This window comes from Bos mutus, chromosome 8 (genome assembly GCF_027580195.1).
Source record: "Bos mutus isolate GX-2022 chromosome 8, NWIPB_WYAK_1.1, whole genome shotgun sequence".
NCBI classification, from domain to species: domain Eukaryota; kingdom Metazoa; phylum Chordata; class Mammalia; order Artiodactyla; family Bovidae; genus Bos; species Bos mutus.
In genome coordinates, this window is record NC_091624.1 from 48,776,159 (window position 1) to 48,795,291 (window position 19,133).

Below are 19,133 nucleotides of genomic sequence, written 5' to 3' on the forward strand. Positions count from 1 at the left end.
GGTTCCGGTGGAGGGCTAGCTGAGCCTGGAAGGGGGCTAGACATGGGGGGAGAGGGGGGTGTAAGGCAGACTAAAAACTGTGGACTTCTCTCAGCAACTCAGGGAGTTCTGAGGACAGAGAGTGGGTGGGTTTGCTGACAGAGATCTTCCCTGAAGATAAGCAAGGGCCCTGCCCTTCTCTGCAACCCTTCCATCATCTTGCAGAATCTTTACTGCTCCCGGGGTGAAGCACAGACTCCCCAAGAAGCCCCCAAAGCCTTCTGCCTCTTGCTTTCCAGGCTATTGGAGTTGTCTTGAGTCCCTGGACAGAGATGAGTTAGGATTAGGCTGTGGCTGCAAATTGGATGCATAATGACAAGGTTCAGAGCCAGACATCAGATGTTGGAGTAGGCAGATAGAGGAACCCTCTAAGAGTAGAGCCCCTGAGAACTGTTTGAGCCTCAGCTGGGAGCTCCATTTTCCAAACTGGCAAATGGCCCCACTCCTGATATCTGGCCCCAGAAGCAAATTCCCAGGGCCTCTGTGCCCTTACACACCTGAGCCCTCCTTGCAGGTGGTTAACAAGAAGGTATGCCTGAACACAGGCGGGATGGAGAGCCTGGGACACAGAGAGCTGACTGTCTTGCCATGCATCACAGGACCAGGGTGTGGAGACTCAGGTTTCAAGCAGGCTCCAAAGTGTGCCACCTCCCCCTCTGGCAGGAGGAAGGTACAAGTACACTTGAATTTTGGAGTAGGGTTGGCAACCTGAGACCTGTGATCCTCATACCGTTGTGGTTTCAAGTGGGCATTTTCAAAGACCGCTTTCTCTCTAAGTTCAAGAAAAAGAGGAGAGAAATCAGAGCAAGGATAGGAGATAACCGAGACCAGTGGGGTTTTTGTCTCCACCTCACAATTGGCCCTTCACTGAGGTGCCTCTATTACCTGATTTGCAAGTCAGGATGGGAGCTTTGAAAAGATCTAGTGGGGCTCCATTCTTGCTGAGAGCACAAACATTCCAGCTTGAGTTTCACCTGACCTCCACCCATGTTCTGAAATCACAGCGCAGGGAGAGGCCAAAGGTATGCAGACCACAAGAGGCCTCTGGGCCAGTGGCCTGGAGGGGACACAGAGACCAGGGGGTGTCCAGCCCTCCAACTCACAGAGCAGAACCCGAGCCCAGAGAGAGGAGGGGAACTTGCATTGGTCACACGTCTGAGGAGAACCAGCCCAGGTCCTGGGCCCACTGTCCTCTCTCTTATATGCTCTACCCCTCCTGTTTTAATTCTAGTTTAACAAGCGCTTAGATGGCACTTTTTATGTGCAGACACTGTTCTTGCATTTTGAAAATATTCATTCATTCAACTGTCATCCTAATCCTGTGGTACAGACATTGTTGTCATCCCATTTTGCAGATGAGAAAACTGAGAGGTGAAGTAACTTGTCCAAGAAACTGAACTGAGGCGGTGGCAGAACCATGACGCAGCTCTGAGTTCACTCTTAGCCCTGACACTAAAAGGCTTCACTGGAGTCCTCAGGAAGATAGTGTGAGCCATGCCTGTGCTCTGGCTTTATAGTTGGGGAGGGTACTGTATGAAAGATTGTCCCCTTTTCCTCCTAGAAACAACCTGAGATGCAGAGATCCTTACTCAATCCTGGCTCTGCTCCCAGTTTAGGCAAGTGCTTTTCCCTCTCTGGATCTCAGTTTCCCAGTCTGCAAAATGGACACAGTTGGCCTAGATGCCCTCTGACACCCCCTCCAGCTCTAAGCATCTCGATTTTATGCGCAGTTCTTCGCAGTCTTATGACCTGAATTCAGTTAACAGGTAGTGTTGCAGGGGGTTATGTTTGCAGTGATGCAACTGTTAAGCCTCAGTGTCATGTGACACAGTAGAGTACGCAGAATTGGAAAGCTGCTTTGTTTGCAGCAGAAGATTCCAAACTTGTGCACAGTAAAAAAAAAAAAAAAGAAGTCCTCAAAACTTTCTTAGTCTGCGGCCTGGAAAAACTCGAGCTTATCATGAGATTGTTGCACTTGGACTCCCACGGGAGAGGAATGCTCCATGTGCTAAAAGTATCCGCTGTTGACTGATTCCCCAAGAGGACCTGCCCTTTCTTGTCTCTGTGGAGTTAAGTGGATGCCGCTCTGAAGCTGAGCCAGCTGCTCGGCCGAACCAGACGGCGGGGAAAATGGGTAATGTATAGCCATGTTTGAGGATGACAGGTCACACCGTGACTCGAGCAGGGTACAGTGTATGAGTTCTTAGAGCAACGATAGATAGTCGGCATTTGCTGCGACAGAGCCCTGCATGGATTCTCTTCTTTAGTCCTCCGCAAGTTTTGGTTATCAGCCCCATTTTCCTGGTGACTCACACAGTAAAGAAACTGCCTGCAATGTAGGAGACCCAGGTTCAATCCCGGTGTCAGGAAGATCCCCTGGAGGAGGAAATGGCAACTCACTCCAGTATTCTTGCTGGGAAATTCCATGGACAGAGGAGCCTGACGGGCTACCGTCCATGGGGTCGCAAAGAGTTGGACACAACTGAATGACTAACACACACACACACCCATTTTAAAGATGGGGAAACTGAGGCTTAGAGAGATGAAGTAGCTTGCCCAGGAGTTGGGACTCCAGCCCAGACAGTCAGACCCAGTAGCCTGTGCTGTTAACTACCACCTCCAGTGAGGGTATGTGGGATGAGCCTGGAAGGGAACTTGGAGAACAAAGTTGGGAATTACCAGCAAATTTTTTTTTCTAATTCAGTTTCTTTTGAAGTTGTTACATTATTTTCACATAAATACAAATCTTAAAAAAAAAAAAAACCAAAAAAAAAAACTACCAGCCTAAAGAATTTAACTATACATCTTACTTGTTAATGAGGCTTTGAGGAAAAGGAGTAATATTTTTTAGTGTCTCAGTAAAAGGATCAAAATATTTGCATGAAAGAAGGCAGAGATAATCCCAGACTTATAAAGAAATTGGATCCTTCAAGTTGATTCTGAAGTCTGCAGTTGGGAATCTGTGACACATTATAAAAACAACAGTAGAAAACAACAGGCCCCTGCCAGCAACAATCATTTTAAAACTACAACTATTCTCTGTTGAGGTCATCTTACGTGCCAGGTGCTGTCCTGTGTTTTATGGGCCTTGTCTCATAAAATCTCCACGAGGATTCTGTGAAATTGATCCTTGCAGGTTGGGGTTAAAACCACTCTAAGAAAAGGAAATGGATGTCCGAAATCACACAGCCGGTAGGTGACAGACCTGCCTCCCCCAGCCCATAATGTGTTAAGAATTCTGGGACCATGAATTGCAGGGAGAAATGATGGAGGAGAAAACCTCTGGAACTGTAGGATCTCCGAGTTAGAGGGGCCCTTAGAGATGATCTAAGCCCCACCCCAATCCCTGCCTGTATGAACACAGCGCAGGTAAAAGAAACCCTGGTTTACAGAGTTTTTCCTGCACACATGTCATTCACCTGGTGCTTTCTGTATCTCATCGAATCATTACTCCTGAGGTTAGGAGTATTATTGCCACTTTGGTGATGAGAAATCAATATAACAACAGCAGCCTGAAATCCAGGGAAAGGAAGGGACTTGTTCAGGGTCACACTGCAAATCAGCCACTGCACCAGGACACACCAGAATCCTGGGACTTCTGATCACACTACATGACTTCCAACCACAGTCCACAAAATCATAAACCCTCCCTATTCGTGGCCCACATCCTATCCTATAGACCAGAAGACACTCTTGGCCATGCAGGAAGCAGCCATGTCTGTTCACAGGGCTGTGGTTCTCCCTTGTAACACAAGCCGGCAGATTCACAAGCCCAGGACAGAAGTAAACAGTTGAAATGGAAAGAAATAAATCTCTGCTCTAAAAATAGGCACACATCCTTAGAAACATGGCCAGCCGTGCACGGAGCCAAGGGTGGGCCTGGTGGGGTGAGGGCGAGTGAGGCCAGGTGTCGGCATGTCCCCAGCCCACCCTCCGTCTTCTGGCACGCTGACCACCTCCCCACCCGGCTCTGCACCCCACTACCTTCCCCCAGGCAGGCCTCCAGCCTCCCCAAAACCCCCTCCTCCCCACTTGTGCTTCTGGGTGACCTCTTGGATCTGGAGCCCTTTATTCTCAAGATAGAATCCTCCCATTTCTCAAGAGGCCCAACCTCTCCACCCTTCCCTTGGGAACCCTTCCTGACCCTTCCCCTCTAAGCTCCCAGTGAAGCACCTGCCCCACCAAAGAGGGCCCCAGTGAGCCGTTTCCCTTTTGATTTTTATGTTTTTCATAGGAAATATGTTAAACATATAGTAGGGTACAGAATACACCTATGTTCCCATTATCCAAATTTAACAAATGTAAAAATGTTGCTTTATTTGATTCAGATCACCCTTAAAGAAAAGTCATGGTAAAGTTTCAACCCTGCCTTCCCACCTCCCCCAGTTCCTTCCCCATCTCTCTCACTCCCTCACTTTCTACTCAAAAGGCAGCAGACAAGCCCCCACAACATCAAGTAGGTAATATAATGAAGGAAGGAAGCTGGGCCAGTTTTCTTGAGGCACATGGCCATCTTGGGTCGTTTCTTACTTTTCTGCTCTTAAAAAGAGATATGGACGTAAGGAAGTTTTCATTTACCACTTCACCCTCAGGGAATAGAAGCAAAAACAGAGCCAATGATCGTTAACCATTCGTTGACCTCTGTGTCAGAGACAGTGGGGAGTGGTGGGGACTGAGGCGGACGGGAGAGTTTGTGTTTGACCAGAGGGCACCTGCTATTCCACTCCACCAGGTGCTCTCCAGCACTGTCCCATCATCTGAGTTTGCAAGAAAGGCTGGAAATCTGAATTTTTATGTGCAAGTTTCCTGTCTGAAAGTGTTGGCCAGCTCATTCAAATATACAGACAAAAGCAACCAAGTTTTGGCATTTGATTGGACTTTAGACCTCCCAGTTTCCGATTTTGACTGTTCACAGGACAGATTTTTAGACAGATAAACAGACAGATGGAAAAGTACCTAGCCCAGTGTCTGGAACATAATGGGTGCTTCATACATGTTTATTGAACATGCATATATGACTTGCCCACTGGAATCTAGGGTTGTTGCAATTTAGAGCCACATTTTACCACCACAGATACAGGGCAGCCAGGTACACTTGTGCAAGTTGTGCACTGTGTAGCTCCAGGAACCACTGCTCGTATAAGCCAGAGAACACACGTGCCCTTGGAGCTGTGCAGCGCCCAGTCTGCACAGTCAGATGCTGCTGCGCTCACAGGGCTTCCCCATAATGCGCTGTCTTTTCAGTTGAATGGAAGTGAACAGTTATGCCCTGTGGGGACAAAACTGACTGCTATAATCTGCTTCTAATATAGAGTTCAAACCTTTATTCTGAAGTTTCCAAAGATGATTTGACCATTTTACAGAAAGGGGATTCAAGGTCCAAGAGCGCCAGTGCCCTGTGTGTGGCCTCAAAGCCCTGGGATGAGAACCCAGGTTGTCAGTTAGAATGCAGTTTGTCTATAAGTAATAGAGATTCTAAATAACATAACTGAAGCAGTGGTAGCTCAGTCAGTAAAGAATTTGCTTGCATTGCAGGAGACCTGGATTTGATCCCTGGGTCTGGAATATCCCCTGGAGAAGGAAATGGCAACCCACTCCAGTATTCTTGCCTGGAAAATCCTATGGACAGAGGAGCCTGGTAGGATACAACCCATGGGCTCACAAGAGTTGGACACGACTTAAGAGACTAAACCACCACCAAGCAGTGTTCTGTTCATCTCTCAAGTAAGTCCAGAGGTGGGAAGTCTAGGGCAGGTACGGAGCTTAGCTCCCCAAACTTCCTAGAGTCCCAGGGAGCATTCAGCTCATCTTCATTCCATCGCAAAGGTGTAGCCCCCATTCTCATGGTCCAAAGTGGTGGCCATAATCACTGCAGTCCAGACATTAGAATAGAGGGAAAGGGTGGGAGGTGGGGAGAAAAGGAAAAAAAGCCATTTTTCAAGTATCTTTTAAGGAAAGTTACTGGAAATTGCCACTGGACATTTTTCATACTGTGACCCAACCTAGCCACAGGGGAGCCTGGGAAATGTAGTCTTTTACCATAGTGGCCATTGCGCAGCTACGTGTAGAGTGCTTTTATTACTGGAGAGGGGGAGAGATGATATTGGGGACTATCTGAAGTCTGTCGCTGTGAGTTTGCCAGTTTTATGGCCTGATGTTCTGCTCTGCCGAAAGTTCTGAGGGGAAGTGAGAGGAGTTTATAGGAATTTAACCAAATCCAGATCCCTGAAGGAAACATTACAAAGGTCTTACTCTCTAGTTTGGCATTTCCTAAAATCTCCATCAGTAAATTCTGCAGCCCCACTCTAGCACCTTTCATAATGTTTCCCCTTCCCCAGACCTGCATGGGGCAGCAGCTGGGTAGACCAGCAAACATCTCAGGGTAGCAGGTGTGATGCTGACCTGAAGGGCGTCTAAGAAATACCATCTTTTCCCTGCTGGAGCATCAGTGCTGTGTGATTCTGGACAATTCAAAAGATGTTAGCACCTAGTACCTGGGACTGGGGATTCAGAGAATACTAGGATACATCTCAGCTGGCCTTTGAGGGACACTCAGTCTCTTTGGGGAGAGGGATATGGCATAAATGTGCTCCAAGACAAATTAGAAGGAGCATTATATAAGACCTGGCAAGATGCCTCCGGGTGTTTGGAAAGAAAATTACCAGATCGGTGTGGGGAGCACTGCAAAGGCTGGACAGGGTGCCCGAGAGAAGGGCTTTGAAGGATGAATGCAGTGGGGGAGGAGGGGTAGAATTCCAGGCAGAGGGCATAGCTTGAGTGATGCCCTGGCAGGGTGATGGTGTGGGGCGAGGCTGCGGAATGTGGAGCAGCCTGGAGTGGCTGGAACATGGAATACTTAAACCAAGAAGATGGGGAGGCTGGAGTTCGTTGAGGTCAAATCAGGAAAAAGCTCTCCATGCCAGGCTGGTGAATTTGATAATGATTCTGTGGGTTAGTGGAGGTGCTGAGTATCTGTGACTGTGTTGGGGAGTGACCTGGTCAGGTACACAAGTAGGTGCGGTACACAAGCCAGCCTGGTCAGGTACACGAGCCAGCCTGGTCAGGTACACGAGCCAGCCTGAGGCTCCCCTGATGCTCTCAGCAGTAAACACCATGGCTTGAACTAGGCTGGTGCCTGTGGGACAGAGATGATTCTAAACCCTGTAGCCTCAGGCTCCTTCCCCTGAGAAGTCAGGCACTCTCATTCTGCCAAGCCTCTGTGCTGTGCTTTCTGTCCCCCTGTAACCCTCTTCTCTCTCCTCTTCACCTGGCTGTTTCCTGCCTGTGCCCTGGGACTCATTCAGCTCAGGAACCACCTCCTGCAGAAGCCCCAGGTGAAGGAAGCTGCTCACACTTGTGTGTGTCTCCCCATCTGAGAGCCCCTGTGGGATGTGATCACTCATTCATTGTCTCAGGATGCCCAGTGTCCCCCAACAGCAGGGAAATGGAACATCTTCCTTGAATGTGAGGCAGAAAAGGAGGATAAGGAGAACCCCAGGAGGGACAGGTTTGCCCTGCCTTGTGTCATGAGACATGCTGTGAAGAATCAGGTTAAAAGACATTGTATATATGCTGAACCACCAGTCTGAAGACAGCCATACGGATCCTTGAGATGCTAGTTATGTACACTGTCACCTATATATCAGCTCAGCCTTCCTGGCTGTGTGACTAACGAGGTGTGTGACTTTGGGCAAGTGACTTCAGTTTCCCATGCCTCAGTTTCCCCAACTGAAGATGAGAGAGTTGGCTCAGGGGCTCTCTTCCAGGCGTTGCAGCTCTGAGCTGCCGACCTGAGATCCTTTTAATACATTGTGCCTGTGTGTGCGCGTGTGTGTGCATGCACACGCATATGTGTTACCTGTGTGTGTGTGCATTGTCCACATGCACTCTGCTAACCAATCTGCAGTGGTTCTAGCCGAGATAGCTCCTCATGTAGCCCCAACTATCTATAGCAGTGATAATTGTGCAGATACTTAATATTTGGCCTTTACTGCACCTGTTCACAGGGTGTTAGAGCTCCTAACAGCACAGTTGAGGATTTGTCAAAGTTTCCATCATCCTTTGGGCAGCTGGATTCCAGAGCGTGGGTGAGAAAACTAAACAAAGATGCTAACCTATCACGCTGTACATCCAACTTTTAAATTTTACAACATTTAAAAGAAAATCGCCATTTAAAAAACTACAACTAGGAAACTATAGGAAGAGATTGCTTAGTTTTACCTCTTATGATTATTAAAAACAATTTTTTAAACCTCTGCATTAAAAAAAAAACATGTATCTACCTCTTTCTTCCTCTAGCCCAGAGCCTGAAACGAGCAAGATATTCAGTAAACATTTGAGGGATAAATGAATGTCTTGGCTTTCTCTATCTGGAATTTTAGTCTGATAGGAACTCAGATCAGAGGTGGCAAAATGGCAGCCTCTGGGCTGAGACTGGCCTGCAGCTGTGTTTTATTTGGTCTGAACATTGTTTTTAAAATATTTGGATCATGTGTCAATATTTAAAAATCAAGAGCTCTCACATAAAGATCAGCAGATCTAATAACACCACCCACGGCAGTTCTTAGCTAGAGCTGGGTAGTGTGGAGGCATTGAAATCTCCAGTGTGCCACAGTCCTCCTCGCTCCCAAGTGTATAACAGCTATAATTTTCTATTTTGGCTAAGATCAAAGAGTACCTAGAAATTCTTCCTCCTTAAAAGCAACACTAGGGACTGCCCTGGCAGTCCAGTGGTTAAGACGCTCTGCTTTCAATTCAAGGGATGCAGGTTTGACCCTTGGTCTGGGAGCTAAGATCCCACATGCCACATGGCTTGGCCAAATTAAAGAAAAAAACAAAAACAAAACAACACCACCAACTTTCCTGTTTGGAGATAACAAAGAGATCACCCATACATTAGCCACTGCCCTCTTCACATGAGTAAACTTCTAATTGTAAGTAAGGACCTTGAAGGCATGCTCAGAGTCGTATACGCCAAAGCTATCTCCCAAAGCAAATCTCACCCTAACCCACTGGTCTTGGAGTGAAGATGTGTGTACATGTGATGTGTGCATGCAGATATGGAGTCCCTCATGCAGAAGTGACATCCGTCCTGGAGAAGCAGGCTGCTGCCTCCCTTTGAACTAACTGTAAAGAAAGCACATGCACAGCAAATTTACACTGTGCAGACAGTGAGATAGGGAAACGAGACTTAAGGGCCTTAAAGGTGAGATGCTTCCACTTACCCGCAGGCACCATGGACGCTATGACTTTTACAGCAATGTAGAGGCTAGTTATCAACTATTCTTTGCTATTCAGTAAAGTGGACCCCACTTTAGCATCTTGATTAACCTTAAAAGCTAAAATAATTGATTGTTTTGCATACATGCTGTAATTGAGACTTTTCTCTCCTTTTACCCTGCTTTCCCCATTTACCTTCTGTCTCCTCAGTTACTCCAGATTACGGAGTCCTTGGTCGGGTCCTGGCCCTGGGTTTTAGCATACTACCTGGCTTTATAATACTCACCCTGTAAGTGTTTGTAAAATGAGTAAGGAATTTAAGAAAAGATACATTTCCACACCAACATGTTCAGCAAATATTCTCCTGGTCAAAGGTGATGACAAAATGTTGTGGAAACTCTTTCTTTACCAATTGGATAGCTAGGTCTGAGACTCAGTTTTAGGTTCTGATAGTTATAAGAGATCTAAGGCAATATTTTCTAACCCATGTAATGCCTCCATGACCAGTTTACATAATATGGCTCCTCACTCTTTAAAACAAAACGCCACATTAAATCTGGCCAGCTCTAGCCTGCCCAGTCTCAGCATCATTTTTGGCCACTGACACACAAAGAGCCTGTGTTCTTAGCATTCTATGGGCACTTAATGTATTTCATTGGCCATTTTTGTAATTTTTCCCTCAATAACATTAAAAAAAACACCTTTTTTTGAGATAATAATTCTCATGCCATAAAATTCACTCATTTAAAGTATACAATTCAGTGTTTCTTAGTATATTCACAGAAATATACAACAATCACCATAGTCAATTTTAGAACATTTTCATTTCAAAAAGAATCCTGTTCCTGATAGCTGTCATTTTGCATTTCTCACCATCCTCCTCAGCTCTGGGGCTTCCTTGATAGCTCAGGTGGTAAAGAATCCGCTTGCAATGCAGGTTCGGTTCCTGGATCGGGGAGATCTGCTAGAGAAGGGATATGCTACCCACTCCAGTATTCTTGAGCTTCTCTTGTGGCTCAGCTGGTAAAGAATCCGCCTGCAATGTGGGAGACCTGGGTTCCATCCCTGGAGAAGGGAAAGGCTACCCACTCTAGTATTCTAGCCTGGAGAATACTATGGACTGTATAGTTCATAGGGTTGCAAAGAGTTGGACATGACTGAACAACATTCACTTCACTTCCTCATCTCTAGGCAACCATTAGTCTACTTTCTGTCTCTATAGATTTGATGCTCTGGACACTGCATATAAGTGGAATCAGACACTATGTAGTCCTTTGTTACTACTGGCTTCTTTCACTAAGTATGACGTTTTCAAGGTTTCACCTATGATGTAGCATGCACCAGCACTTCGTTTCTCTTTATTGCAAAACAGTATTCTGTTGTAGGGATATACCACATTTCTTATCCACTCATCATTGATAGAGATTTGACTTGTTTCTACTTTGGGGCTACTATAACTAAGGTTACTATGAACATTCATGTATAAGTTTTTGTATGAACATATTCTTTTATTTCTCTTGGGTTTACCTAGAAGTGGAACTGCTATCTCATACGATAACTCTGTTTTTAATCTGTTGAGAAACTGCCAGACTGTTTTCCAAAGGGGATGCACTTTTTACATTTCCCTTCGTTGGAAGGAATGATGCTAAAGCTGAAACTCCAGTACTTTGGCCACCTCACGCGAAGAGTTGACTCATTGGAAAAGACTGATGCTGGGAGGGATTGGGGGCAGGAGGAGAAGGGGACGACAGAGGATGAGATGGCTAGATGGCATCACTGACTCGATGGACATGAGTTTGAATGAACTCTGGGAGTTGGTGATGGACAGGGAGGCCTGGCGTGCTGCGATTCATGGGGTCGCAAAGAGTCGGACACGACTGAGTGACTGAACTGAACTGAACCACAGTGTATGGATGTTTCAATGTCTTCACAGTCTCACCAACACTTGTTTTTACCCGTCTTTTTTATGGGTAAAAGGGTGTGAAGTGTAATAGCTCATTCTGGGTTTGATTTGTGTTTTCTTGTTAGTTAATGATGTTGAGAAGCTTTTCATGTGTTAATTTTTTATATCTTCTTTGAAGAAATGTCTATTCAGATCTGTGGCCCACTTTTAAATTGTTATTTGTCTTATATTTTAAGTTAAGAGATCTTTATGTATTCTGCATACTAGATCATTCTCAGATATATGACTTGTAATAACTTTCTACCAAACTGTGGATTGTCTTTTTACTTCTTAGTTTCCTTAGAAGCACAAACATGTTCAATTTTGGTGAAGTCAAATTTATTTTTTCTTTTGTTGCTTATTGTTTCAGAATCATATCTAAGAAACCACTGCTTAATCCAGGTCACAGAGATTTATGCCTGTTTTCTTTCAAAAGTTTTATAGTTTTAGCTCTTACATTTAGGTCTTTGATTTATTTTGAGTTAATTTTTGTATATCAGGTGAGTTCATATGCTGTTTTTTCTATCATATGCTGTTTTTGAAAACAAGTTAAAATGATAAATAATCAAGAGTTTAAAATATGCAACTGGCTATGGTTTTAGTTGAAAATCATGTTATATTTCACTAAACGTACCATTTAATGGAATGAAAATAAACTCCTAACAAGGCTAATACTCTCAGTACTTACTTTAAAGATTCAGTAAGCAGAGAATCATTAGAAAAAGCCTGTCATGTTTTTGTTTTTTAAAAATCAGCTGCTTTCAATGAAGATAAATAAAACTACATTTTAACATGCCACATATGTAATATTTTTAAAACACATGAAAAACATCTTTACTCCCGTATTATAATGATATGGGTTTCAGTTTTAACACAGTGGTTCTTACTCAGGGGTGATTTTGCCCCCCCCAGGAGACATCTGGGGGTGTTTGGAGATATTTTGGTTGTCAAAACCCGGAGAAGTGCTGGTGGCATCTGTTAGGCAGAGGACAGAGATGCTGCTAAGCAGCCAAGAATGCATATAACAGCTCCCATGACAAGGAACCATCCAGCCCCAAATCTCTCTTGTGCCGAGGTTGAAAACCCTACTTTCCCCATCCCAGTTTTATTGAGATATAATTGACATACAGCAGTATAGAAGTTTAAGGTGTACAGCATAATGACTTGACTTACATACATCATGAAATGATGACCACAAGTTTGCTGCTGCTAAGTCACTTTAGTCATGTCCAACTCTGTGTGACCCCATAGATGGCAGCCCACTAGGCTCCTCCGTCCCTGGGATTCTCCAGGCAAGAACACTGGAGTGGGTTGCCATTTCCTTCTCCAATGCATGAAAGTGAAAAGTCAAAGTGAAGTCACTCAGTCGTGTCCAACTCTTCTTGACCCCATGGACCGCAGCCAACCAGGCTCCCCCATCCATGGGATTTTCCAGGCAAGAGTACTGGAGTGGGGTGCCATCGCCTTCTCTAGACCACAAGTTTAGTGAACATCCATTATCTCATGTAGATACCAAAAAACAAAATTTTGAAAAAACTCTACTTCAAATCACTGGCCTCTATCAGATATATTCAAAAAGAGATGTAGGTTTGCAAACCCCTTTCCCCTCAGTTACAACCTCGTGGGTTTTTAGCACCACAATACTGATCCTTTCAGAGGCTAGAATGCACCCCAGCACCTCACCACCATCAAAATCCTTTATGGTAACGAGAATCTGTCAGGTCTTCCCTTGTGGGGATCATTGGGAACCACTTGCTTTACATGCTTAATTCATTTTATATTTGTATATATTCATTTTTTGAATTCTAAGACATATTTGGATAACACATCCCCTGTCCAACCTACATATTTGGGTAGCCTACCTCCTGGCAAAATGTGTTTTATCTGATCATAGAGCAGCAACAATAATGAGCAATAATTTGTGCGCTCACTGTGTCAGGCACTGTGTGCTAAGCACTCTTCTGCTTTATCTGATTGAGTGTTCTCAACAGTTTTGAGAGAGTGACTGTTATTATTCATGTTTTACAACTGTGGAAATGGAGGAACAATGAGGTTAGCTGACTTGCCCAAGATCACAGTGCTGGAGATATGGTTACTCCAAGTGAGTAAGGAATTAAGCCTGGGATGGGGTCAACTGTGAGGTGCCAGCAGGTCACAAAGAATTTGATTGCTCATCACGGGTAATCGCAGATGGACATTTGCAGGACAGGTAGGCTGTCCCCTCACTCAGCTGAGCTATAGTAGATGTCGTTACTCTGAGTGGACACACACAGGTAGCCACAGGAAGTCTCGTCTCACCTGGGACATGGCTCATCCATGGACCATCATCACATGGAAAGTGTCTGAGGACTGCTGCTTAGGGAAAGCTGGGGTATCTGTGCCACCACTTATGTTCTTGGCGGTCACCCACAAACCAATCAAGGCTCAGTTTTCTACCTACTGGCCACTCTTTCATAATGTCCTCTCCAATTCCCAGATGTCCCTCCTGACTTGTGGCCTAAGTCCATTTGTGTGGACACCAGCCCCACTCTCTGAGCCCTGGTATATACTGATACTGATGTCTGCGCCAGGCCCTGCTCACCTCGATTCTCCCAGAGTTGGGCTCACACTCAGTGTCCTGATCTCGTACCCACTGTGCTCTTATGGAAACAGCACAGTGGTAAACTATCCTGTAAAAAAAATATCAAACTGCAGCCAAACAGTAGTATTTCCCTCCCAAGCTTTATCCCTCCACGTGCCAGGCCCAGAGCTCTCTTCATGTACCTGACAGCATTCTCCTCTCAGAGGGGGCATTTAGGAAAGGATCTGGAGTGTAAGTGGGTGACTGAAGAGATGCATGTTCTTATTGAATGGTACATAGATGGGAGATTGAATGGCTCTCTGATTTGTCCAGTGTGGGAGTGCAGCAGGAAGTGAGGTGAGACTGCTCACATCACCCTTCCTGGGATCCTCCCGACCGCCCTGAATGAAAGGGGGTGGGGGAGAGCACTGATCTGACCAGAAGATTTCCCTCTTCCCTCAAGTCTGAAGAAGGAGCCTGATTTGAGTTCTAGATTTGCGCAAGTCTTTCTCTGCCCTTGGCCTCAGTTTCCTCCTGAAGGGAGTGCTTGTGCACTGGCTGATCTCTGAGCATCCTTTCCAACCATGAGTGTCTCAATCTCTGCATTACTGAGTTAAAGTGAAACCCGTGTGATTCAAATCCACCCTGATTAGGAGCCTGCTTTTGTAGTGAGCCCACACCTAGAAGCCTGCCCATGTTTGAAGAAGAAATCACAGGGATTGGTTGACGATATCTTTCTTGAGAGACCCATCTCCAAGGGCAACGTTCAAAATATTTAACAGCCAGCGTGTATGAGCACAACGGTCAGGGGGGTAGGAAGCAGCGGGTAGGGCCAGCTGGGGCCTGCAGCCGACAGCCTGCCTGGCCCTTCCGCCATCCTGCCCAGCTTTCTCTGCTTGTTTTTGAGGGCCTGCCTCTTCCTGCCTGATTCTGCATCCAAGGCCCTAACTCAGTCTGCCCCTCCAGGCTGCTTCTCTCCCCAGCTACTTTCCACACAGCGGCTGGAAATACCCTCATGCATCCAAACCCTAATATCCTATTTCCCCCCCAGCAGATGCTCTGGCAGCCCCCTGCTGTGCCTGGCTCCTGGTCAGCTGACCCTCACCCTCATGCCTTTATAGAATGTTCCAGACTGGGAACGGGTTTGGTTAAGAGACCTGAGTCCAAGCCGAGCTCGCCCCTGTCTGCTGTGACCTCATGTGTCTCTCCGTGACCTCGGCGAGTCCCTGCCCCTCCCAGGGTGTTAGTTTCTTTACCTGTGAATGAACAACTTAGATGGAGCTCCTGTGGTTCAGTGAGGAGTTTCTGGAGAAATGCGAGTCTTCGGCAGCTGACTGCTCTCTCTCTTTCTCTCCCTCTCTCTCTCTCTCTGTGCACCTGCCCCGCAACCACCACTGTAGAATGCACTGCTGCCCGCGGGCCTGAGGCAGAAGGATCAGACCACCAAGGCGCCCACAGGCCCCTTTAGAAGGGAGGAGCTCTTGGATCACTTGGAAAAGCAAGCAAAGGAGTTTAAGGACCGAGAAGATCTGGTCCCCTACACAGGGGAGAAGCGAGGTACTGGACGATGTTGTGCTTTTGAGTACGTCACCCCTCCATGCATCACTGAGTGCCAGCTGTCAGCCAGGCCCCGTGTCGGGCCAGATGTGACCGGGCCGCCTTGCCTTCATCCCTGCCTGGCCCAGAGTTACAGCCCAGCTCCAAAAGCATCAATGTGTGAGGTAGATTTAGTGAAGTTTGGGGCTCAACCAGGCCTGCAACACTTCCCCTTAAGTCCCCTCTAACTAGGGTGTCCTGATTACTCTTCATCCAAACCTGATACAGTTGAAAGGGAAAGAAGGAACTATTAAAATGATATCAGGACATGAGGCCCAGGGAAAGCCTGTGCCCTCCAACCAGAAACAAGAGATACCCTCTCCCTACCCTAACTGTCCCTGCTCTTTTCCCACAGCCCCTCTCTCTGGCAGCTGCAGCTTCCCTTCCTTCATCTGTCCCCCCATGACTCTCTGCCCCAGCCTAAGGCACACCATCTAGAATCGGGGAACAGAGAGGCACCCCGACTACCCAACCCTTCCAGAACTTCCCTTACACTCCAAACCCTCCTCCTGTCCTCTGGGATTGTGCTCATCCTTGCTCACTGCCCTGCTGCCCCCTCAGGCCTCTTTCTGTTCCCCAGACACTCCCAGCTCTTTTCCACCTTAGGACCCTTGCCAGATGCCTTCCGCCTGGAATGCAGGTCCTCTGTCTGGCTCCATGCTGTCTTCAGGGCTGGCTCCCCTCTTCTGTAAGAGATGTGATGGTTAGAAGCACAGATTGGAGCTGCATCTACTCTGGCTGCAATCTTGGCACTACCCCTTACTAGCTGTGTGAACTTGAGTACATTTGTTTGTTGGCTGCACTGCAAGCCTTGTGGTATCTTATTAGTCCCCGACCAGGGATGGAACCCGCACCCCCTGTGGTGGAAGCTCAGAGTCTTAACCACTGGACTGCCAGGGAATTCCCTCAAGTACCTTTTTAAACCTGCTGTGCCTCCATTTCCTCATTTGTGAAATGGGGGTGATGAAAAGAATATTATTACCAGCCTCCTGAGGGTGTTCTGAAGATCGAGTTTATATTTATATATATATATATAAAGCACTTAGCACAGCACCTGGCCCATCATGAATGCAATATCAGTATCAGCTATTATTACCCTCTTGGTCTCAACTGTACTGTCTCCTTTTTCAGGAAAGCCTTTCCTGTCCCCACTGGTTAGCACATTCCATCCATTCAACTCCCCCTCGGTTAGTCTCCATCTCAGAAGCCTTTGTGTGTTCTTCAGAACAATTTATTCACACTAGCCTGTAAGCTCCATGAGGTAGGCACTCAGACACTTTTGCTCACACAGTTCCCGCAGCACCCAGCAGGGCTCAAGAGAGACGTGTTGAATGAATGCTGCTGCTACTGCTAAGTCACTTCAGTCGTGTCCGACTCTGTGCAACCCCATAGACAGCAGCCCACCAGGCTCCCCCGTCCCTGGGATTCTCCAGGCAAGAACACTGGAGTGGGTTGCCATTTCCTTCTCCAATGCATGAAAGTGAAAAGTAATACGTTCAAATTGATTACATGCATAATGGATCTTGTAGACTTTTTCCTTAGAATATAAGCTCGATGGGTACTAGTACCACATCTGTCTAGTTCATTATTATATTCCTGTACCTCATAAACCCTAGCACATTGTAGGCACCCAGTAAACAGTTGTTGAATGAAAGCATTCATTCTAATTAATTAATTGGGTAATTCTTTATTTTCTGCCTCTTCCGTTCTCATCCCCCCAAGGATGTCAGCATGGTGCGCCAAGGGTCCCTGTCTGTGGCTTTTTCCCTATGTCAACTGAGCAACTGAGCAGGCATGCCCTGTTGTGTTAGCAAATCCAGTACACAGAGTAACTGCCTGATAAATAATAAAATGAAAGGGCAGGGAGGGGTGGACATTGCAGGGAGGATGTCAAGCCATCCAGCGCTTGCAGTTGGAGCTGTCCAGATTTTACCAAAAACCTGGAAGGTCAGGGAAGCCCAGGAGATATCTGGAACACAGAGCTTTGGAAAAATTGTGTGATCTGAGGCATCCTGGAGTGGGAGGCAGGGGAAGGGAGCCTGTACCATAAAGCCTAGGTGTGCCCGGCTGAGAGTATAGGTGCAAGCTGATTTTAAGCAAGGTGCTTGTGCCTTGAGGAGTGATTTCAGGTGCAGCAGGTAAAGATTTTAAAAAATCTCTGGATTTCGAGAGGTCTTAAAACTCCCGCTAGCCCATCTACACATCTGAAAACTGGGGAAAGCAAGGCTGTGAGAGTCAAGAGCAGGTCTGGGTGGACAGTTGGTGAGTCATTACTGCCATCTGCTCCCTTGTGTAGCCCTCCCCCTCCCAGGGGAGGAGCTGGAGATGAGATGGGGGATGGGGAGGGAATCTGGGCGGCACACCAACCAATCTTGCTGCCCCTTCGCAGAATGCTGACCTGGCCTTGAGCCAGGAACAGCTCTCCAGACTCCCAGAGCCTGAGTGCCTTCATCAAAGGCCAGGCTGACCCAAGGAGGGTAGCTATAATTTATTCTATTTTCACAACGATGACAAGCCTAAAAGGTTTATCATCACTAACATCATCACCACCAGCATCAGCATCATCATAAAATATTTACATGATGATTGTTGGAGTCCATGTATAATGAATAAGCACAGGTCTCAACAGAGAGAGTGTGGAAGGAGACATTCCAGCTGTAAAAGGCAGACTCAGGGCCATTCAGCCCAGCCCTGCTGAGCACCTGCCCCACACTGGGCCTAGAGGGAGCCTGGGCTGAGGGGAAATAGCATATCAGTCACTACAAGATCTGGCAGGATGTAGTAGGGGCCATAAACTGGTGCAAAATCTTGAGGAATTTGGATTTTCCTTCACTCTCATTCAAGTGCGGGAATCAGAACAAAGTTCCAAGCAGGGTATTTTCATTACGCAGGTTTGGCTGCATGTGCTAAAGAAACAAGTAAAATCAAAGAGACTTAAGACGAGAATTTAGTTTTCTTTTACTTAGTAGAGCTGCAGGGTTAGGCATTCCAAGGTTGGTAAGACATCTTTCTTGGGGTTAGGAATCAAGAGCTTTTCCAGTTTTTCATTTTTCCATCCTTGCAATACATCTTTGTCCTCATGGTTCTTTTTGCTGCTGAAGCTCCAGTCATCATAGCCATATCCCAACTAGTAAGATGAAGGAAGGGAAGAAGTCTGAGTCTTGTAATATCTGAGTCACCACCTCTATGGAGACACCTGCTACAGTAGTATAGTAAACTATGTCTTAAATATTTACTGAATGTTCATCCTAGTCACTGCATCAGCCACTTTCACAGTTTGTTTTCTTTTCCGCCATTTTTGCCCTTTTCCAGATCCACCTCTGGTGAAAGTTATTATACATTTTCTCCCAGATGATTTCTTGCCTGTTCTGCTTATATAAGTAACTGATCTTTGCTGTAAACATTTTAAGTAATAAAGTAATTCTTTCCACTGAGAGATGGCCCCCTGGTCCTATGTTAGTGAATATCCTTGTGGACATTTCTCTTTGCACTTCCCATCCCTCTTCATCTGTGGTCCAAGTCACTATCATCTGTCATCCAGACTTTTGCAGGAGACTCTTAACCATCAACCATCTCTTGGCTTCCATCCTGGCCCCATTTCAGGTTATTCTCAATCAATAGCCAAAGTGAGCAGTTTTGTTTTGTTTTTTTTTTAATTAAATTCACATAACATTAACTATTTTAAAGTGAACAATTCAGTAGCATTTAGTATATACACAATGTTGTGTGACTACCATCTCTATCTAGATCTAAAACATTTTCATCCAAAATAAAACC

The 19,133-nt window shown here is 46.2% G+C and overlaps 1 protein-coding gene across 5 annotated transcripts in view; it reads left to right on the forward strand.

Annotated features, from left to right (window-relative positions):
- TMOD1 (tropomodulin 1) overlaps window positions 1-19,133 on the forward strand; it is a 94,811-nt gene that overhangs the window by 25,956 nt on the left and 49,722 nt on the right. For all 5 annotated transcript variants that reach the window (XM_070375600.1, XM_070375595.1, XM_070375596.1 and 2 more), the window contains one exon: window positions 15,161-15,317. In XM_070375600.1, the coding sequence (XP_070231701.1) occupies window positions 15,161-15,317 (157 nt within the window). The remainder of the gene's footprint in view (window positions 1-15,160; window positions 15,318-19,133) is intronic.